General features: G+C 46.6%; 1 protein-coding gene across 4 annotated transcripts in view; it reads left to right on the top strand.

Moving 5' to 3' along the window:
- The window catches only part of map7d1a (MAP7 domain containing 1a), a 95,656-nt gene extending 74,534 nt beyond the window's left edge, over window positions 1-21,122 (top strand). For all 4 annotated transcript variants that reach the window (XM_056286068.1, XM_056286066.1, XM_056286067.1 and 1 more), the window contains 8 exons: window positions 927-1,209; window positions 4,978-5,158; window positions 7,185-7,289; window positions 10,991-11,041; window positions 11,131-11,191; window positions 14,246-14,285; window positions 15,758-15,981; window positions 20,005-21,122. In XM_056286068.1, the coding sequence (XP_056142043.1) occupies window positions 927-1,209; window positions 4,978-5,158; window positions 7,185-7,289; window positions 10,991-11,041; window positions 11,131-11,191; window positions 14,246-14,285; window positions 15,758-15,981; window positions 20,005-20,015 (956 nt within the window). In that variant the 3' untranslated portion in view covers window positions 20,016-21,122. The remainder of the gene's footprint in view (window positions 1-926; window positions 1,210-4,977; window positions 5,159-7,184; window positions 7,290-10,990; window positions 11,042-11,130; window positions 11,192-14,245; window positions 14,286-15,757; window positions 15,982-20,004) is intronic.
- Window positions 21,123-23,236: the final 2,114 nt, after the last annotated feature.

The raw sequence follows: 23,236 nt of genomic DNA, 5'->3' as shown, positions 1-23,236 counted from the left end.
ACACAGCCCTGCACATTCGCGTTCACATTCGCTCACAATTGAATGAGAGCTCAACTGAACTGACTGAGAAGTTAATAATTCTTTTCAGGAAATGATTCAGTTCAGTTTGTTCACTCAAAAGATTCGTTCTTTTGAACCAGTCGTTCGCGAATGACAAAACACTACTTTCTGTGTGCCAGTAAAGCTTTTGTGGGACAGCATGAGACGTGCTCAGCAGTTGACAAATGGACAAGTCGTAATATCCGTGCAACAATTTTGATTTCTGATTTTTTTATCGGGGCTTGGGGAAAATTGTCAACAGTGATAGCAATTAAAAAGTGACATTTATCATAAAATATTCCCTCAGGCAGCATTAAAAAGGGGGCATATTTTAAAAGAGTTCAGATGTAATTAGTTGCATTGAATGATGTTTGGAGGATGCTTTTTTTTTGCGGCTGAAATGAGTTTCCTCCGTAGGGTGTCTGGGCTCAGCCTTAGAGATAGGGTGAGGAGCTCGGAGTAGGGCCGCTGCTCCTTCGCGTCAAAAGGAGCCAGTTGAGGTGGTTCGGGCATCTGATCAGGATGCCTCCTGGGCTCCTTTCTTTGGAGGTTTTCTGGGCACGGCCAACTGGGAGGAGACCCTGGGGTAGACCCAGAAATCGCTGGAGGGACTACATGTCCAGTCTGGCCTGGGAACGCCTTGGGATCACCCAGGAGGAGCTGGAGGGTGCTGCTGGAGGGAGAGGGACGTCTTGAGTGCCCTGCTTAGCTTGCTGCTACCGCGACCCGACCCCAGAGAAGCAGCTGATGATGAATGAATGAATGAATGGCTGGATGGATGCTTTTGTTGTCTTTTTGGAGGCTGTGACATCCTAGCCCCTGTAGATCAATACACTGTTTTTAGTGTAACTCTTCCCCTCTCTTTTTGCTTTTTCCTCCAATCCTAGGATCTCCTGTAGCTCCTGCCATCATGGTGTCCTCAGCCTCTGTCTCCACACATTCGCGAAGTACGCAGCCTGCTAGGACAGTTGCTTCCTCATCCCCCGAGCCAGGCCAGTTGGCTACCACCACCCCTGCACCGTCACACGGGACCTCCCCATTGGCCAAGCCCATGGCGGGCACCAACGACCCCGAGGAGGCGGGTCGCATACTGGCCGAGAAACGGCGGCAGGCTCGTGAGCAGAGGGAGAGGGATGAGCAGGAACGGCTTGAACAAGAGGAAAAGGAGAGGTCAGATGAGTTTGCCATATTCCCAACACACACACATACACACATTGTTGTACACAAACACACACACTGTTGCACACAAACACACACTCATCCAAACAAGGATCAGCAAAATGTTGACCTTGCTCAGAGAGCTGTCATGTCTCAGACTAGAAGAAAGATGGAAAGGAGTGAAAGGAATTTTAAACAGTACAGTGTGATGGCCCAATGTCAGTAATTCCCACAGCGGTTGTTTTACCACCAACCCTCGTCTGTTTACTGAATTCCTTGCCGAAGCAAGAACTTGTTCTTTCCATCGGGTATCAGTCAGCTGAACGTGATTTTCAAGATAACTTGGGACCGTGTGAACGATCATTAAAACGTACTTTAGAGGGATCTTGAGACGATAAGAGAAATGTGCTTCAAGGTCCCCTGAACTGAAAAAAATTTTTTTCATTCTTTTTACCTCTCTTGTCTGTACTTCATTTAGTACATCGATTTAGCACTATGTCCAAGGAGGAAAAAAAATCCTATTTTGTTTTTCTCTCCATGACAAATACAATATATATATATATATATATATTTTACTACTTTTATTAATTCCCCATTGGACAATTCTTTTTCTGCATTTAACCCATCCTTGCTGTGTAGCGAGAAGCAGTGGGCAGCCGCTGTGCGGCACCTGGGGACCAACTCCAGTTCGTCTCGCCATGCCTCGGTCAGGGGCACAGACAGCAGTATTAACCCTAACATGCATGACTTTCTGATGGTGGGGGAAACTGGAGCACCCGGAGAAAACCCACCGCAGACACGGGGAGAACATGTAAACTCCACACAAAGGATGACCTCCAAGTTTGGACAATCCCGGGGTTCGAACCCAGGACCTTCTTGCTCTCAGGCAATAGTGCTAACCACTGGGCCACCATATGCTTACAAAAGTGTCAATGAATGGAATCGAGCTTAAGAGGACATGAGTGATCTTCTACCACCAAACTGAAATTAGCCAAAGCATATCGATGTCCACATTCTTCTAAATGCCCGGCCGTTATCGGCTGTCAGTCAAGTCAAACTCGCTCCCGTCACAAGATCTCAGTCAACCAATGTGTTTCATTTAAATATACAGCAATTTGTTGAAGTTTGCGGTGCTCTAAATGCCATTTCATGGGACCTTTTAAGTGATGACACTAGTATGCCAGATCTTATCTTAATATGGCTTCTTACATATATTTGAGGTGACTGTTGTAGACAGCTTCATGGTTGGACATATAAATGCTATCGTCTAATCTGGAATATGAGAAAGTGTCCCATAAGCTGCATGCAGGCAGACATGTATTTTAATGAGACCTCATTCAACACCAGTGTTCATTTGCATGTTTGTCTCTCCCCCCCCGGTTTGGAGCTGTTGATATTTGCGCAGTTTAGATTTCCCTCTTCGCTCAGATTGACGAGCTTTGTAAGACCTGCCATGGAGCGTGGGGAATGTGCCGGCCTTATTGTGCCTAACGCCGCTAACCCCAGAGCTATTTCTAGCACAGCAGCTGATGGGGGCTCCGCCACTTTTCATCTACCCGTCCGTCAAATACTTCCAACTCTTTCCATTTCCTTAAATAATTTCATTTCCTGTCTGTCACGCTTTTGAAATGTCAAGTCAGCACAGGTACTTTGTCGAGGAATGTTTCATCTGTGTGTTGGCCAAGATAAATGAAAGCATTTCCAGCCACAACAGGTTGAATTAATTTGAAAATGGCAAATTATTTTTTTCTTTTCTTTTCTCTTTTGATTTTCCCCTTTTTCTCCCCAATTGTACTTGGCCAATTACCAATCACTCTTCCAAGCCGTCCCAGTCGCTGCTGCACCCCCCCTGTCAATCCGGGGAGGGCTGCAGACTACCACATTCCTCCTCTGATACATGTGGAGTCGCCAGCTGCTTCTTTTCACCTGACAGTGAGGAGTTTTGCCAGGGGGACATAGTGCATGGGAGGATCACGCTATTCCCCCCAGTCCACCCCCCCCGAACAGGCGCCCTGACCTACCACAGGAGGCGCTAGTGCAGTGACCAGAACATAGACCCACATCTGGCTTCCCACCCGTAGACACAGCCAATTGTGTCTGTAGGGACGCCCGACCAAGCCGGAGGTAACAAGGAGTCGAACCAGTGATCCCTGTGTTGGTAGCAAATTATTTTCTTAGTTGAATATACCGGCATCATCGTTCTTCTAGGGCTGTGCAAAAGACTAATATTATCATTTATTATGTCTCAGTGGTATAGTATCATGCTGAAATCTGGTTACTATCATATTGTGATGTTCCATTTTTTGTATAAATTAATGATAATGATAATAGATTACCTAAACTTTCTCAGAGGTCAGAAATATTTGAAACCTAATTTTGGTTTAATATTATACCTCAAATTTCCAAACAGCTTAATGTGATGAGCTCCTACTGGATCCTTAATTATGGTATTTTGTGCTATGTAAGTAGATATTGTGATTTCGCGACAGACATGGGCACAAGTCCATGAATACTGGGATGGCATCCAGCGTTTTACCTGTGCCCCCATCCATAGGTTTAGTGGTTGTGACAGGAAGGGCATCAAGACATACAATTTTGCCAAATCATTATGCGGATTGACAAGACCATACCACATCAGTCAAGGCCTGGGTTAACAATGGCAGCCATTGGTCCTGTGCCCCAACAGGGTGCCGATGAAAACTATCAAATCTGCTGTGGCGACCCTTGAGAAACAGGGAACAAGCCAAAAGAAGAAGACATTTTCATATTATGTAGATATTGTGATGTGTATGTATCAAGCTTCTTCTTTTGGCTGCTCCCATTAGGGGTCACCACATCATTTCCATCTCATCCTGTCCTCTGCGTCTTCCGCTGTCATGCCACATCCATAAACCTCCTCTTTGGCCTTCCTCTCTTCCTCTTGCCCATTGAAGTCCGCTCCATTTGCCACTCTCTCCTCTTTAGGTGCACTCTCCACCACTTCATCCAACTCACTCCAAAATTCTTTTTTCTCTTCCATCTCGCATCCAACTTGCAACGCATATGTGCTGACAACATTCATCATCAAACTTTCAATTTCCAGCTTTATACTCATCACTCTGTCAGTCTCTTCACCTCCAACGCACTCTTGACATACTCTTCCTCAGAATTACCCCTCCCCCATTTCTCCTCCCAATCGCACCTTGGTAGAACGGTTTGAACCCACCTCCGATGCTCCTGGCCTTACTCCCCTTCCACCTGGTCTCTTGCACACAGTATACCTACTTTTCTTCTCTCCATCATATCAGCCAGCTCTTTTTTTAAGCCAGCTCTCTCCCTTTACCAGTCATAGTGCCAACATTCAGAGTTCCGATTCTCACCTCCACACTCTTACCCTTCCTCCTCTCCTGCTGCCTCTGGACATGCCTTCCCCCTCTCCTTCCCCTTCGCCCAACATTAGCATAGTCTCCACTGGCACCCTGCTGGCCAACAGTACTGGTGGCGGTCATTGGGGACCCAGGCCTAGACCAATCCATTATAGAAATCTGATTTATGATCCGCATATTTGATTTGGCAAAGATTTTATGTCGGATGCCCTTCCTGACGCAACCCTCCCCATTTATCCCGCAACCCTCCCCCAGCACTAAGAATGCACTGGCTTGTGCAGCTCCAGTGGCCGGGATATGTATAAATCAATATTGTGTAAAATTCTCCATAATTATCACAATAATGATATTTGCCGTATCTCCCAATACTATGGTCAGCCAATATTCCTAATGCCCCTTTCTGTTATCCTCCTAGGGTCCTGAGAGAAGAGCGGATTATAAAGGAGGCAGAGGAGCGGAAACGCAGGGAGGAGGAGGCGTGTGCTATGGCCGAGGAACAGCGGAGGAGGGACGAGGCCCAGCGTCTGCAGGACGAAAAGGAGGCCCAGGAGAGAGCCAAGGCCGAACTAGAGGAGAACCAACGCCTCCAGAAACAGGTAAATCGGCTCTCATCATTCAGAGATTGCGCTGATGCGCCCCAAAACAGTTCAGTACAGTACAACTTAATTTATCCCTAAAAGGAAAAAGGACATGACAGCTTGCAACATAACACAAGACAACATGCATAACATCAACGAAACAGGAAAACCTACAACACCAACAACATACTATCCACATCGATCACAGACAAACACCGTAATGAAAAAACTGTTTGACCTAACAGTAGGCCTATTTAACGATAGAAAAGACCATAGCACTGAGAAGACAGATGGGATAAATGACTTGAAGTAACAATTACTTTTAATCTACTACTACTACTTTTGGCTGCTCCCGTTAGGGGTTGCCACACCGGGTCATCCGTTTCCATCTCTTCCTAACCTGCTGCACATCCTTCCCACCTCAGTTTCTCTGTCTAGCCAATTGGTACAATTCTTTTTCTCCTTCCTTAGTGTCGAACCTCTCATACAACAATTACTTTTAATAGGCAAGCTAAATCTCCACCATTATAGTTCTTAGTCAGCTATTCGGGCCATCATGACAATATAAAACTTCATTCTGAACCCGATCCTTAGGCTGGTCCAGGGTTTCAGTTACTCGGATAAGGTCAAATGGAATCGCAAGCTGTTTGCTCAAGGCATTAACATGGACATTTGGGCACCTCTGTGACAGCTGTTACTGCCTGAGCTGTTACTGCCTGTCAAGTCAAGGACAAGATAGACACACACACACGCACACACACACACGCTATCCCCAGTCAGTTTACCTGTCACACCATTACTGTCACACCATTAAACTGCCCTCTTATCTTCTTAACTTCAGCACAACCTATTTGTGTGCCCCAGAGGTCGTTCTGCCGCTCTCTTTGTTTGACATCACACTATTTACCAGGCTACCCAGATAGCCAAATTGCTGTGGCCCATCCCCATCCCACACCGACACTTTCATCCGGCTCACATACCGCGTGGAATGATGGCACTTGGGCGGTCCACTCCTGTTTGCCAGATCTGGGCCAGAACCAAGCCATAGCAATGCCACATGTGCCACATATTTGCCGAAAGTGGCCCATATTTGTTTTGTGATATTTGGGCCATATTCACCGTTTACCACACGGGCCACTTCAGGGTCACATCCAGATTACTTGTTGCTGAGAGCTCCGCATCGTTGCCAAAAAGAACCACATTTGATTTGGCATATTTGGGCCATATTTGCTATTATACATGTGGGCCACTTCAGGCTCACATCCATTTTGTCAGGTCCAGAAGAAGGCCATCAGTGCCGCATCATTGCCTGAAGTGGCCCACATTCGGATGCTGTCTGGGTAACACAGCTGGCTTTCACTTGGTGACCTCATTTGATGATGCTCTTCTCCAGAGCTGTGTCCACCGTTACGCCGTGTCACTGTGTTTTCTTGTCCTTGGTGGTAAATATCAATCTACACTGTTGATCCCACAGCTACAGTCCTTTCTCTTTTTTTCTTTTTTTTTAAGTTTATGAGATAAACCGTAATGTGAATTCACGCTTGATACTTTCCTGCCATTGTGGACTTTGCTGACGAGCAGATCAGGCAAATTATTGACAGTTAGCACCACCAGATTTGCATTTCACCAGAAAGACCCATCAATTCATTGAAGAGTGTATCCTGTCAACCTATGCTCTTATGAAAGCAGTGACTGTTAGCCTTATCCGCCACACGCTTTCTGTCGCCCCCTTGTGGTCCCTCAAAGAAATGGCAGTTGTGGTTGAATTTGGTTTGAAATTGTTACGGAGAGCACCAACTATTGTGTTTTTTGTCTTGAGTGGCCCTCGTGGGCCTAGTAAATGATGAAAATAGACACGCTTGGCTGAGTGGTCCGAGAAAATTACACTTTTGTGATCGTAAAGGATAATTGCAGAGAAAAAACACACCCATATTATATAAGAGCCCTGTTTATTTTGCCCAGTTTCCCCCTACCCACCTCCCAGCCGCCTCCACTCTGCAGACGTTGAAAATTATTGCTGGATTCTTGCCTTTGTGTGTTTCAGAAAGAACAGGCTGAGGCTAAGGCCCGGGAGGAGGCGGAAAAACAGCGGCTGGAGAGGGAGAAACACTTCCAGAAGGAGGAGCAGGAGAGACTGGAGAGGAAAAGGGTAGGGATAATTCATCTCTTCCTCTCCTCCGTCATTCTTCCACCAGTCAGATTTGTGGTCAATCAGTGTTCCAGCTCCCCACGCTCAAATGTGAATCGGGTTTGGTATGATGATGGTAGACACTTTGCTCCTAGTCCTGTCTTCATAGATTGGATATGAGAAAACCATTGTGTCAGAATCCTTGCAGGTTTTGAATGTAGTAGAAAATCCACCAAAGAAATTGATGTGTTTAATTGTGAATAGGCTCTATCCTCAACTCTCAACTGCTGCTGACCTTTTTTAGACATTGCACAGAACTATGTGCCTGCATTGCTGGAGATATATTTTTGCATACATTTACATGGTGGCTTTTTTAGTTCGCCTTATCCAGAAGCACTCTAAAAAGTCAGGGCCAAAGAGAATGATGATTGTGGCTTATCCTGAGTAGGCTGTTTGCATGCCATAAATTTACTCTGTGTGTACTGTAGCCTGGAGTCGGGGGTGGGATCAGACTATATATAAATGCTATTGTTGGAAGTCTTACTGGGCAGGTCATCTATGTGTTGAAGTGTTAGCGGAGGTGTGTGTGTGCGTGTGTGTGTTAATGCATGCATATGTGCATGTGTGCAGATATGTATGTGCACAGGCGTGTATGTGACCGTTACCACGTAGTCGCAGCATGCCACCCACAGTTTGCTCAAGCTGCCACTGATACCAGCTCAGCCTTTCTTTCCCTCTCATCATCGCCGCATGTGCAAGACTCTTATCAAGGCCTTCCAGCCCTGGCTCGGCTTGTAAAGTGTGGCTCTGCGCTGGAATTAGCCCACAAGAACACCATGTTCTCTAAAACCCAAACTCCCTGGACAGAACCAATGCCTGCTGTGCTCAGCCTACTTTAATTAATTCCCCCATCTCCCCCATGTCATTGCATCTACAGGTTTAATCGATTGAATAGATATATCTTATCAATTTGCACTTGCAAATATTTACATAACAGGATGTAATAGAAAACAGATAAATCCACATACACAGGTTGTTTTGCTGCACTTGGAGAGGGCTGTGCAGAGACCCCACTAAGACATGACATAAAATTAGCAGCCAAACTAAATACCAAAACCATGAGCATGTACATGAATAACCATGGGTCCTTTAAATGCTATAATTTTATCACTGGCAGCTGCAATTGACTCGCTCTTATTTTGTGCTACAGTGATCTTATACTTGCTCCGTGTCCTCACAAGGAGGTCGCATATTCTATCAATCTTTGCTATTTTCCATGCATACAAATCAGTGTGCCAAGAGCTCCTCGCTCAGATTTGTCAGTTTGGAGAAATGACTCGGACTCATTTTTATTCCCACAAAGAATACAGTGCAAGCTCGGCTTCGATCTCTCTTGGCCTCCTCTCCCCTTTTCCTGAAGATTGTTTGTTCATCCCTCGTGACAATACGAGTTGCAAGGCTTTTCAACTTTTGTCAAACTTTGGACCATCCTAACGCCTCGTTCACACAGTAAGCACAATTACCACTCAACCATTACCCCCCCCCCCGCCTTTTTCTCCCCAATTACTCCGGCTAAGTACCTCACTCTTCCGGGCCGTCCCGGTCGCTGCTCCACCCCCTCTGCCGATCCGGGGAGGGCTGCAGACTACCACATGCCTCCGATACATGTGGAGTCGCCAGCCGCTTCTTTTCATCTGACGGTGAGGAATTTCACCAAGGGGGACGTAGCGCGTGGGAGGATCACGCTATTCCCCCCACCACCACCACCACCAAACAGGCGCCCCGACGACCAGAGGAGGTGCTAGTGCAGCGACCACGACACATACCCACATCCGGCTTCCCATCCGCAGACACGGCCAATTGTGTCTGTAGGGACGCCTGACAAAGCCGGAGGTAACACGGGGACTCGAACCGGCGATCTCCATGTTGGTAGGCAACGGAATAGACCGCCACGCTACCCGAACGCCGCCTCCTCATTCTCCATTTTAAAGGGAAACAATCTCGATTTTGGACATTATCTCTACATGTTGGATAATAGTACTATATAGTAGTAAGGATAACACTCCATTAGCAGCCATAATACTGTATAGTCTTCTGTGTGTCTCGGAAACTCTGCTGAGGTTGTGTGGAAAAGTGTCAATCCGTGAGTGTGGAAAGTACAACCCTTACTTCCTGGTTTGCTGCTGCCTTCAGGGGGCCACATCGAAAAGGGCTACAATGTATAAGAAAATGCAAGTAACAACGCTACATACAGCACAATTTGGCCGCATTTCAGAGACACAAAGAAAACTGCGCAGCATTATGGTTGTTAATGGCATGTGTTATCCTCATTATTATATACACACCACCACTTCCTCAAGCTCAGGTCCTCTACCGGAGGCCGGGAGTTTCAGGATTCTGCGCAGTATCTTCACTGTTCCTAGGACTGCACTCTTCTGGACAAGAGACCTCAGATGTTGCTCCTGGAACCTGCTGTAGCCACTTTCCCAGTTTGGGGGTCATATCCCCTAGTGCTTCTATTACCACAGGGACCCCTTTGGACTTCACCTTACAAATCCATTCCAGTTCTTCCTTCGGCCCTCAGTTCCTCTCTTTATCTTTTCATGCTCCTTTTTTATGATGTTGCGGTCAGCTGGGATTGCCTCATCTATCGCTACTGCTGTTTTCTGCCCCTTGTCAACCATCACTCTGTCTTGTTGGTTGCCCAGCACCTGTTTGTTCGTCTGGAACTTGGAAGTCCCACAGGACCTTAGCTCTGCTGTTCTCAACCACCTTTGGTGGTGTTTCCCATTTGGACGTGGAGACTTCCAGTCCGTATTGGGCACAGATGTTCCTGAACACTATCTCAGCCACTTGGTTATGCCTCTCAGTGTATGCTGTGCCAGCCTGCATCTTATACCCTGCTACTATGTGCTGGACTGTCTAAGGGACATCTTTGCACAGCCTGCAACTTGGATCCTCTCTGCTGTTGTAGACTCCTGGCTCTATGGATCTGGTCCTGAGTGCCTGCTCTTGTGCTGCCATGATCAGAGCCTCTGTGCTGTCCTTCAGACCAACCTTTTCTAGCCAGTGGTAAGATTTATTGATGTCAACCACTCCCTCTATCTGCCAATGGTACATCCCATGAAGGGGCTCGATCTTCCATGATGTCTTCTCTTCTTCTTCCTCATCACCCTCTGTCCCCTGCTGCCTGAGGGTTTCACTGAGCAGTTTGTCCTCGGGGGCCATCTTCCTGATGTGGTCTTGAATGCTCTTTTGTTTCATCCTGGATCGTGGCTCTGATGCTTGGCAACCCCCCCCCCCCCCCACCGCTTGTAGTCTCAGGGTGCTGGACATCGGGTGGAATCCCGTGTGCATTGAGGGAAGTTTTCGTGCCCTGACATCTGTGGCCTCCATTTCCTCTTGCAGCTGGCTTGTTATCCCAGCTGGGTATCTGATGACTGGTAGGGCGTACATGTTGTTTGTCTTTGTGTGTTTGTGTGTGTGTGTGTGTGTGTGTGTGTGAGAGAGAGAGAGATTGTAATAATCATGATTGTTTACCTTTAAGGACATGTACCACCCCCATGATCCCTTGCACGCGAGGGCAGAACAGTTGAGATAATTAATTTCTGGCTGTTTATAAGCATAATAATCGGTTTGTTGTATTCAGTAATACCTCAAAACAAGGCCTATTAATTCTCAGAGGCATTCTTCCTAAACTTATACCTTCCTTTTTTCCTTAGCGTCTGGAAGAGATCATGAAGAGGACACGCAAGACAGATGGGGGGGACAAGGTAATTTTCTCGCCTGGTTTCAAAGGAAAAGCTCACAAGACAACTTAACGTCCTGTTGAAACTAACAGGAACCCTCTCCCACTTAACAGAAGGAGATAAAGTCCTCACCACCGAGCCAAGTCAACGGCAAAGAGGCAGAGTGCAGCAAAGGTGAGAGGAAAATCAATCTGGGCCGCCCAAATCTTGTACGACACATCCAGAAGTGCTACCGGAAGGTCATTAGACTTCACAACTGGTCAACGTCACCCCATTGTTTGCAGTAAATTTTCTTTGTTGGATTAGTATTTCCCAGGTGTATCTGGAAGGAGATGGGTGATATCTGGGAAGGGGTCCAAAGGGATGGGTGTGGTTTGCTACCGGTTGTTTCCAACGGGCAGTTCTTTGCTACATTTGGGATTAATACTTAACAGAGGCTGTCTCAGTTAGCCAGTCCCCAGAATGTGATGTGTTCTGAACGCCGTCGGACAGGATCGTTCTGTCTGTCTGTCTGTATGTATGTATGTCTGTCTGTCTGTCTGTCTGTACATGCACACAAACAAACATACACTCAATATATATATACATCCATCTATACATGTATACACACATGCATACATACATCTGTCTTGTCTGTCTGTCTATCTATCCATCCATCATCCATCGATCGATCTATCTATCTATCTAGCTATCTAGCTATCTATCTTATCTATATCTGTCTATCTATCTATCTATCTATCTATCTATCTATCTATCTATCTATCTATCTATCTATCTATCTATCTATCTATATCTGTCTATCTATCTATGTCTGTCTGTCTGTCTGTCTATCTACCTGTCTGTCTTATCTATCTATCTATCTATCTATCTCTATACAACACAGCAGGTGTGCACTTTGGGTTTTGGTCCCATCTGAGTTGGATTTGCTTTTCAGCGTTTTATATGAAAGGGTCATTAGATTATATCGCCGCCTCATATCCTGTACAGCTGCAGTTTAAGTACTCCTCTGTGCAATAGGACCCATGTGTGCTCGCTGCTTGTCCAAGCCCTGGGACAGGGGGATTGAACAAGGAAGAGGGCCCACGCCAATACCAATGTTTTCGCCTGCAGGCTATCCCACAAATACCAAGCACAAATCTGTGTGTGACACTAGTGAAACTATAAATATTCCCAAAATCATATTGCTCTCACCCCCCCCCCCCATTTACACCACATGACTTACAATTATACAACAATTATACGTACCCAAACGGACAAGGAAGCACACAGCTTCCACGCCCTCGCAGCATGAGGCTGCGCATCATGAAAAGGAGGAAGACGAGGGTTGAGAGTCACATGGATCTGCGCGGTCTGGGAGATGCACCGCCATTTGTGGAAAGATCTCCCGACATGGTGGAAGTCATTAGCCAACCACTGATGTGGTCGGAGGTCCAGGGGGTGGCTGGCAGGCATCCCTTCATTTCGCTCAGGGATGTGGACATCTGTCTGAACCACAGCCCATCCCCGGCAGTCGGTGGGAGCTGAAGGGGAGGGATGCGGACCGCAGGAGTTTAGAAACCTCGTTCTACGTTACCCATCCACCCCGACACAGCTTCAAGGTGGTCATTTCCAAAACCTGGTCAGGTTTGGTGGGCGATCGGGCAGGGTGCATTTGTGTTTACATTCAATCATTTGGCAAAGATGCTTTTATCCAAAGCGACTTGCAAGACAGTTGGCCTCCCCCTCAATCTTAAAATGTCCGGTAACACTTTCTATGAAAATTGCATCTATAACGCCCTATAAGCATCTATAATGCCCATACTTTCCTATAATGTGTATTACAATGACTACCGGCTATGGCTGAAGACTGTGAAATAGCACTGAAGTCTCATTATGCATCTCTACAAAACTTCAGCGAAACAAGTTGGCTATGATGCATTATGACATTTGACAGATGAACAGGCTAATGATGACATATTTATAATGCATAAATCCGTTTTAAATTGACATAATGTATCATAAAGGTGGTTGTGAGGGCATATACATGTTATAATGAATCTTACAATGACTTATAGCTACACTTATAGGGCGTCATAGATGCTTATAGGGCGTTATAGACGCAAGCTCCATAGAAAGTGTCACCAAATGTCCTCATCAGTCAATGTCTTTTAATTGTCCTCATCAGTCAGTGTCCTTTAATTGCGGCATTCTTATTTTAATTTTCTTGTTGATCCTGATTTATGTATCATCTATTGCTTTTATTCAGTCTTTTCTCCCAATTGTACTTTTTTCTCCCAATCACACTTGGCCAATTACCCCACTCTTCCGAGCCGTCCCGGTCTCTGCTCCACCCCCTCTGCCGATCCGGGGACGGCTGCAGACTACCACATGTCTCCTCCGATACATGTGGAGTCACCAGCCGCTTCTTTTCACCTGACAGTGAGGAGTTTCACCAGGGGGACGTAGCGCGTGGGAGGATCACGCTATTCCCCCCAGTTCCCCCTCCCCACTAAACAGGCGCCCTGACCGACCAGAGGAGGCGCTAGTGCAGTGACCAGGCAACATACCCACATCTGGCTTCCCACCCGCAGACACGGCCCATTGTGTCTGTAGGGATGCCCGGCTAAGCTGGAGGTAACACGGGGATTCGAACCGGTGATCTCCGTGTTGGTAGGCAATGGAATAGACTGCTACACTACCCGGACGCCCATAATCTTTTATTTTTCTGTAAATTGTATTGTCTATTTTGTGTATTTTCTTTTTTTCCTTTTCTGTAAAGCACTTTGTAAACTCTGTTTTTGAAATGTTATTTTGAAATGTATTGTTATTACTATTATTATCATTATTACTATTATTATTACTATTATTATTTTGTTGTTGTTGTTAGTAGATAATTTCTAGTTTGACCAGTTGGCATCACAGATTTACATGGTAATATATCGAGGTAGCGCTATATAACTTAGTCATAGTAGTACTACATGAAGTACTAGTAGTAGTACATCTGCTAAACAGCAGTCATATCGTGGCCAGGCGTGCATGTCAGATGGGGTGCGTTTGGTTTCGGTGCTCATGCAGTGGGGTTGAGTGGGAAAGTTACAGGACCAGGTGGATTAACAAAAGTGTAAAATGGGCAGATTATGCCGTGAGCATGAAACGGAGAGCACAATTAGGGTTGTGTTTACGTGTGAGTCTGTTCACGTGGATGGTTCACACACCAATTTAATTTTCCTTTCGCTTTGTTTCCTCCAGCATCTGCGGACTATCAGCCAAGGTCAGAGGTCAGAGGAAGGTAAGAGCAAAGCTCATCAGATTTCCATTTCTTTCTGATGGCGGTTTTCTTCCTGCTTCTTGTTGATGCACGACCACCGTGAGCGGTATAAAACTCATATGCCAGGAACACGGGCCTACTAATCAGGACTGCCGGAGAGCTGCAGTCAAGCCTCAAAGGAAACAAAGGAAGACGCGAGGCCCCGGGCCCACAGTAAACACTTTATTTCTTTTTTTGGAGGATGTTTAACTTTCGGAATTTAAACATGCTTCTCAGGCTGAATTTTGAAAGCATGAATACAGGCTCCCATAACTGGATCATACCGGTATCCCACGTTTTATATGAGGGGGTTTGTCCTTTTTAAACCACAGTCAGACTCCTCTCTGTGAAGGTACTCGACCTTCGCTCTCTGCGTGAAGTCAGGGAGTCGAGGGGGACTGAGGTTTTTGCTTCAGACTACCCCTAAAGGCAGGTGGAGGGTCCTGTATAGGCCTGCTGTTGAGAAACGGATGGCAGACCTCCAGAGCTCACCTGGATCCGAGCACTGGGGGGGACTGTCCTCCCTGCACACAGAGGGCGACGTTAGAGCATTTAGTGTCTCTTGTCCTGGACTTGCGGGCTTATCTAGGGTACTGCAGGAATGGGTGGAAGCTTTGGGGGAGGATTTCTCTGTCCCCTTGTTTGTTTTTGGACCCAAAAAGAAAAGAGAGGCTGCTTCTGGTCCTAGTGAACTTTCTGTTTGGAACTGCTAAGCTAGTGGTCTGGAACAGTTTCCCAACCCAGTCCTCAAGGAACCCCCTATCCTGCAGATTTCCTTTGCAACCCTGAATAGGTACCTGTTTGTCGTTATTCAACCAATCAGCAATGAATTATGTCAGCTGTTGCACACTTTACATAATTAAGTGCTGTGAGATGATTGGTTGAGTAAGTACCAGCAGGGCTACCTATGCAGGGTTACAATGAAAATCTGCAGGATAGGTTTTCCTTGAGGACTGGGTTGGGAAACGCCGATCTGGAAGACCAGGGAGAGTCAGATGCCAGGTCAGGGCTGGACTGATGTGGTGCAGGGTATGAAGGGCTTGGTGGCGGCTTGTCTGAGGATGGAGCACGCTTTCTACACCCTGACCAGTGATCTGGACTCTTTCAGGGCTTTGCGGGGGTTAAGAAAGGTTAGATGGGTCCCTTGTTCTCAATTTTTAATTCATCATGGTCGTGTGTGTGTGTGTGTGTGTGTTTGTGTGTGTGTGTGTGTGTGTGTGTGTGTGTGTGTGTGTTTTGATTGAGCCACAGTGATGATGCTTAAGATTTTGTTTTTGTTTTTTAGTTTACCGGTTTAATGTTGACATGATGGGAATGGAGGATTTTTATACTGTGATGTAAATAAAAGTTATTTTAAAAGTCTCCCTCTCCTTCTGTATCTCTCTCCCTCTCTTTCTCTCTCCCTCTCTCTCCATCTCCCTCTCCCTCTCCCTCTGTCTCTTTCTCTCCTTAAGCTCCACGGCCCACGTGGTCAATGGTGTCCAGCCAGCCAGACATGAAAACGGTCTGTCTGCTAAGGGGGATACGGCTCATTTTGAAGAGATCATCCAGTTGAACAGCACCAACGGAGGGCGGGACAAATCCAAGAGTGACATGCCCGCCGAGCCAATCCTCGCTTTCGAGAGCGAGGAGCCTTTCATGAAGAAAGCAGGTCCCATGAAGCCTCAGCATGTCGCGGGTATGCTCGAATGTGAATTTAAACACTGGGCAGGGGTTCAGTGTGTTTCTGTGTGCTCCCCGTCTGTTCCCTGCTTATTTCTTTTCTCTTTTTTTTCCAAGGAAAACAAATCGAACTGAACAGTGACAGCTGAAAGACTCTATGATATTTTTTAACATTTGAACATCCCCAGATCCCATTTACCCACATCCTGCTCCCCGTTATCTACTCCTACCCCGTCCCGCAGGCCCCTTCTCAGAAGAGAATGAAACCACATCACAGTGGGTTAAATATAAACACGAAAAAGGAAACAAAAGAAATAAAAAAAGGTAGATAAGTAAAAATAAATAAAATAGAATAAAGAAGTGAGTAGATAAATAAAAGAATGAATACCTTACTAGCATCTGAGCCATTTTAATGGTCTTTTGGGGCTTTATGAGGTTGGGGACTGCTGGCTGTGTTTCTCTCTTAAAGGGCAAATTCACAGATTTTCAGCCTGATCCCTGTCTGTCTGCGGCGGGGCGGCGCATGAAAAACTCCTGCAGTCGTTTCTGCGTCTCTGCAGCAGCCGTGAAACCAAGTTTTTCCTTTTTTATGTGTGGGAAAACTACGCTAAGCGGGGTTTCTGATACTCTAACAAATGTTTCAAAAAACACATCCTCATTCTCCCGGCTAATGTTTTTATTGACAAACATTCAAATATACAGGCATTACAGACATGTGCTCAACAAGATTATGAGAACGGGTAAGAGCTTCACAAAAGGATAAAATAAAAGATAAAGAAGACACAAAAATTAACATCGGGGTAATGAACTACATTATCATAAAACGATGAGAAAGAACTCGTATCATAAACTATCACATTATTCCTCTTTAAATAATTCATCATACATTTTCACTGTGTTATTGCTTTTTTATCATTCATAAGTTCCAGAGTCTTAACCTACTCTTTAAATTCACCTACAAATCCAGAAAAAATTGGGGGTGACTTCTGTTATTCTGCGTTTGTGTGTGTGAAATTTACCATGTAGGATGAACAAAATTACAATAAATTCAGTGTTATTAATGTTTCCAGTGGTGGAAGCGACGTCCCACAACACTAGCAAAGAGGGTCAGCGGGTGAAGATACAGACGCTTGGGCGCAATGCATTCTGGTACATGTAGGCACTGTGGGAAAGACTCTGTGACCAGGGGCCTCATGTATCAACCGTTACTATGGGAACATTTGTTCTTACACACCCATGGGATTTTTTAGCCCTCCAGATTGTCTGACAGGCAGTAAGTAGCAAAGCATGATGGTTATTTGTAATTCCTTCCTCCTAACATCTATTGTCTACCTCTTGCAGCGAGCAGTCACCCAGGCCTGCAGAGACTTCAGTGTGAGCCAACCGGTGTCTAGATTCAGGGGTTACCCAGGTTCTACACTGGCCTCTGAGACAAACCTCAGGGCTAAAAAATCCCATGGGTGTGTAAGAACAAGTTTGTCCATAGTAACGACTGATACAGGAGGCCCCTGGAGAGCCCCGATTTCTCCATCAGTACACAATGAGGACCTTATTGCTTCAGTCGACTACATTACTCATCAGTACCGATCGCACATACACAGGAATTTCTCTTTAACAGTTTTTAAACTGATGTCAGATCTTTCTAGATTACTTTTTAAAACTAAGATTTACTCAGTTTCTTCACTGTCCATGATGGAAAACCAGTAGCAATTGTAATTTTATTCAGTTTACAGAACATTGCAAGTACATTCTTCACAACAATGAGATCCGCTGTCAACAAAATTCCCATGATTTTGGAAGCAGCTTTTTTTGTTTCAGGGTGTTTTGGGCCCTGAATAAGGCGTTTCGAGGATGCCGTCTAATCCATGTTTAGATGTTACAACATTCCCAAGATACTGTACACAAATTTTACAACATGTAAAATATATTGTATGATATTTATTTATTATATCATCATATATCTTCCAATATAATACAATATTAATAAAATATAATTATCGTATTATTTTATTTTATATGAAAATGTACTGTATATTTACATATTTACAAGATATTTCGTATAATGTGCTGAAAAGACCTGTCAGGGACATAAGTTACCTTAACTGCTCAGCAGCGTAATACCTTATCATCTTACCTACGGATCCATGTTTCTTCATTTTCTCTCTTAGCAGCGACTGGGGCTCCAGTTTATGTACTTGAGATGATAATGCGCCCATCTGCTTTTAGCATTTGACTCCTCACGTCAACGACGGAGCCTAGCAGCATGCCGTTAATACTGCAACATGAGGCGCCATTGGTCAATGCCGTTGTCCTTGGTGCGGAAAGACGGATAAGCTGAGCTCTCGGGGGGGGGGGGGGGGGTTGGGTGCTCAACACTACTCGGGTGCGGGTCAATCCCCGGCTGAATGTGAGGACCTTGGTGGGGGGCAGATTGGCAAAGGCACCCATAACCCACCCTCCAGAATTCCCATGGGGGCTGTGGTTTGTGGAAGGGATCGTCCATGGGAAAGGGGGGATGGAGGTGGTATCGGTGTACCGATGACAGCTTTTATCCAACAGCCCCACTGATTTGGGCCTGCGGGGAATTCCCTGAATGTTGGAAGCGGTCCACAGGTGCTGCGCTGCCAGGGAGGAGAAACAGGACACCGCTGCGGTTACGAATCCCCAGCACCACCTCCTCGTCCCCCGTCCCCCCTCCCGACGATGACGTCAGCAGTGCCGCTCACCACCCCACCCCATGCCACCCCGCCCCTCTCCTCCTGATTCTTGGCCAAGGCTTAGCCTACACCTGCTAGCCTGCAGACAGGCCGCGGGTCATAAATAATATCCAAAGCAAACTGAAGGAGCTCTGCCCCGCGAGCTCTCCGTTTCACCACTGCCACTGAAATTTTCCCTCAAATTACCGTTTCATTTGCTTCATCTCACCCTACAACATACCTAAAGCGGTTTCCTAAAGGTTGTTCGAGATGTGAACATTACAACGGTCTGTCTGTCCCAGGAGAGGGGCGTATCTGGCCATCGACTATTCATGATTTATGACGAGGCCTGTTGTGTATCCAGAAGATTAATGTAATTGCGACTAACTGCTAAGATGTAACTCCATATAGACTGGGGGGGAATTTACTTCAAAGCATACCGCCGGGTCTAATTTGAATGTTGATATTTGCCATGACTGTGGTTGTACTCACCCTCCTCACAGGCGCCATTGTCAGTCAGATGGCTGGCCGACAGTAATCGCCGACTGATTCGCCGTATTAATTGCATTTTCTCACTGCGGTGACCGAATGGCCTACTGAAATTAGGGTGACTCCCAGGGTTGTTGTTTAATCCGCCCACCTTTTTTAGCTGCGCACATTAACAAGCTAACAGAGTCTCATGGTTTCAAGGTCCCTGGAAACCTGCTCCGATGACCTTTTGCATTTTATCTCGCCATCAGGTCAGGGTTTTACTGAGCCCGTGTCATTACTCAGATCAATGTAAGTGGCTCTCGCTACAGCTCAGCATAAAATTTGGCCTCCATGGGGCATGGCGGTCTATTCCGTTGCCTACCAATGAAGGGGTCGCAGGTTCGAATCTCCGTGTTACCTCTGGCTTGGTCGGGCGTCCCTACAGAAACAATTAGCCGTGTCTGCGGGTGGGAAGCCGAATGTGGGTGTGTGTCTTGGTCGCTGCACTAGCGCCTCCTCTGGTCTGTTGAGGCGCCTGTTCGGGGAGAGGAGGAACAGGGGGGAATAGCGTGATCCTCCCACGCACTACGTCCCCCTGGTGAAACTCCTCACTGTCAGGTGAAAAGAAGCGGCTGGCGACTCCACATGTATGGGAGGAGGCATGTGGTAGTCTGCAGCCCTCCCTGGATCAGCAGAGGGGTGGAGCAGCGACCGGGACGGCTCGGAAGAGTGGGGTAATTGGCCGGATACGATTGGGGAGGAAAAAAAATCGGTCTCCATTTTGTCTGTTTTGTTGGTCACCCGGGGATGGTCCTTGGCGTGGATGGGCGCCCTCTGATCTCTTTACTGTGCTCTCTTTTCTCCCTCTCCAGAGGTCCTGTGAGGCGGTCCCAGGTTGAAGACAAGCCTTAGACCCCCTTCCCTTCCAACCACCCCAGCCACCCCGTCCTCAACCCAGCCAACGCTCGCATGGGGAGAAAGATAACCCTCCTAGAGAAAGCACACCGACCTGACCTGTGCCAAATTATCTGTCAGTCGCTCTCTAGGGCCGCAAAAATATATATCACAGAGAAAAAAAACGGGCTTTTAACGGAGGGTGCCGGGGCCCGAAGAGACGACTTGAAGAAACCACTCTGCAATCAGCAACAGACACAAGCAACAGACAGAAGACGGTGAAAAGACGTCGCCACGTGTCATCACATCAGTGTTAACGTTCGTATCAAGTCATCATGGCACCAAGTCAGTGCACCTTAATACTTGACAGTCTCGTCTATTGTATAGTCCAGTCCAGCTGGTGGGAGAGGCGGGAATTACACCCTGACCATTACCAGTAATTACTTCGTTACAATATAAGCTGAGAGAAAAAAGTGAATTTGATTTTTGTCATGTTTAGTTATTTAACTCGGGGAGGAGTGGAACGGCCGGGTACGGGTTCTGTGTGAATAACGGTTAGGACTTGTGCGGTTCTGAACGGCGCGGGGAGGGGGTCTGTGGAATTCATTCGAACGAAACGTTAACGCTGCCTTTTTTAGTCCGTTCAGTCAGGTTATTATGTGCGGATGACATCGCCGTTTGTGTTGTGTTGCCCTCCGCCGGACCGCCGCCGCTGCACGGAGACCCGCGTTCTTCCCTCCTCGCACACCGCCCAGTGTACGCAGAAGTGGATGTAATGACAGGCGGGCGCTGGGGTGTGAAGGGAACCTGCGGTGGAAATTCGTAACTCCAAGGTCAGATTAGAGACGGCGTCGTTGCCTCGGGTTGGAGAGAGAATGTAAACTTTACCTGCCCGTTTTAAACCATTTGTGCAGTTTTTATTTTTATTTTTATTTTTTTTCACCTGTGCAAGAATGATTGGGTTTTGCCGTTTGCATTGTGGTTCCACAGACCCAACGTAAATAAAATGCTGGCGCGTGTATATGCTATAAATATATTTTGATGTGTGTGTGTAAGGGTCAGTGGGATTAACCAAGTCTTATTAAAGACAAAACTGTCAAGGTATTCTCAGGACTCTTCGTCTTTTTGACTTGAATAAATATGGAGGGGGAGGAACGGCGGCGCAGTGGTTAGCACGGTGGCCTCACAGCAAGAAGGTCCTGGGTTCGAGCCCCGGGGTAGTCCAACCTTGGGGGTCGTCCCGGGTCGTCCTCTGTGTGGAGTTTGCATGTTCTCCCCGTGTCTGTGTGGGTTTCCTCCCACAGTCCAAAGACATGTCAGGTGTCCCTAGGTGTGACTATGTGTGTGTGTGTCGGCCCTGTGATGGCCTGGCGGCCTGTCCAGGGTGTCTCCCCGTCTGCCGCCCAGTGACTGCTGGGATAGGCTGCAGCATCCTGCGACCCGACTTCAGAGAAGTGGCTTGGATAACGGATGGATAAATATGGAGTGGTTAACTGTCGGAGTTTATGAAAAGAGAAAGGTAGGAGTTTGTGAATAGGGTCTTTATTTTGCAAACACTTTCTTGTTTTCATTTGGGCAGGACAAATGATCATTTCAAAATCCATCCATCCATTATCCCAACCGCTTATCCTGCTCTCAGGGTCGCGGGAATGCTGAGGCCTATCCCAGCAGTCACTGAGTGACAGGCGGGGAGACACCCTGGACAGGCTGCCAGGCCATCACACAGGGCCAACATACACACACACACACACACACACACAGACACACATTCATATCTAGGGACAATTTAGTGCGGTGAGTCACCTGACCTCCATGTCTTTGGACTGTGGGAGGAAACCGGAGCCCCCGGAGGAAACCCACACAGACATGGGGAGAACATGCAGACTCCACACAGAGGACGACCCGGGATGACCCCCAAGTTTGGACTACCCCGGGGCTCGAGCCCAGGACCTTCTTGCTGTGAGGCAACCGCGCTAACCACTGCGCCACCGTGCCGCCACATTTCAGAATCAACAGTACAGTAGACTTGTGCATTATTCACATTGTAAAGGATGCAGTGTGAGGCAAAATGGGCCCGTTAGACTTGTTAAACCAAAACTCCTACTGCTTGATAGGAAATAAAATCTACCAACGTCCACTTTTTATGACTTTTTATGAAGAAAAATACCCTTGGCACATGGGACCCAAAAGAAAAAAATCAGTTTAATTTGATGACTTCCTGGACAACCGCCCTGTTTCTCCTCTAAAATCTCCCTAATCACTGCTAGAGTGATAAAGTTCTTTGCAAACGAAGCTGAAATTTAAAAGCTGCATGTGCCTGATGAAATAACGCGACTCCTTTTCATTCATATTGCACCGCACGTTGCAACAAAAAACAACACAAAAATTGCGATGTTGATTTGTTTATTAACACCGATGTCACATTGCATTCCATCAACATGGCGTATAATGTCATTATATGCTTTCTGGGGAATGATCTGTGCTGCAGCTTGGACATTTCTTCAGTATTTATATGCGTGCCGGAGGCCTTTCCAGCCTGCCCGGCATATTTAGAGAAGTCGAACTGACAGTGACGACGAGGGAAAGATTGCAAACTAATCACAGGAAAATAGATTTGGAGTCGTTTCTAACGAGCTGTACTTTGTTGAGGTTCTAGACACGAGGCCTTGCTCAGCTGTCCCTTTCAGTTTCAGTATCCTTTTCCAAAAAAAAAAACCCCCCCTACGGGCGGTACATGCCACGGCGTCTGCAGCCCCAATGTTACCACTTTCTGGTTGCCGGTGGGAGGGCTGGCACTTACATGAGCCTGTTTTTCTGTTCATCCTTGTAGACAGCTGCACCGCATTACAAACAGGATTTATGTCCCGCTTCTCTCTCTCTCAAGCAAAAGCATGCTGCACAGATCATCGCACATAATTCATTTGATTAAGATCACATAGCTGTGCGTATGATATGACAAACCTGATTCATTGCTCGACTCGATGGGTTGAGCATCTGCACGACTCGCTACCTGTTAAGTGCAGAGTTGGGTTTTTTCCCCCCTTCATCCTTCCCTCGATACATTAGATGAGGTGATGATGATTTGTTCTAATATTTGTGCCGTTTCTTTGACCCCGTTTACACTTGGTTTTAAAATGTGTGTGTGTGTGTGTGGGGGGGGGGGGGGGTTGCAATCGGATCACAAGTGGGCAGCTCCAAATACAAGTGTAC

Source organism: Lampris incognitus, chromosome 9 (assembly GCF_029633865.1).
Source record: "Lampris incognitus isolate fLamInc1 chromosome 9, fLamInc1.hap2, whole genome shotgun sequence".
NCBI classification, from domain to species: Eukaryota; Metazoa; Chordata; class Actinopteri; order Lampriformes; family Lampridae; genus Lampris; species Lampris incognitus.
Note: the sequence above shows the minus strand (reverse complement) of the source record. Positions and strands in the feature narration are given on the sequence as shown.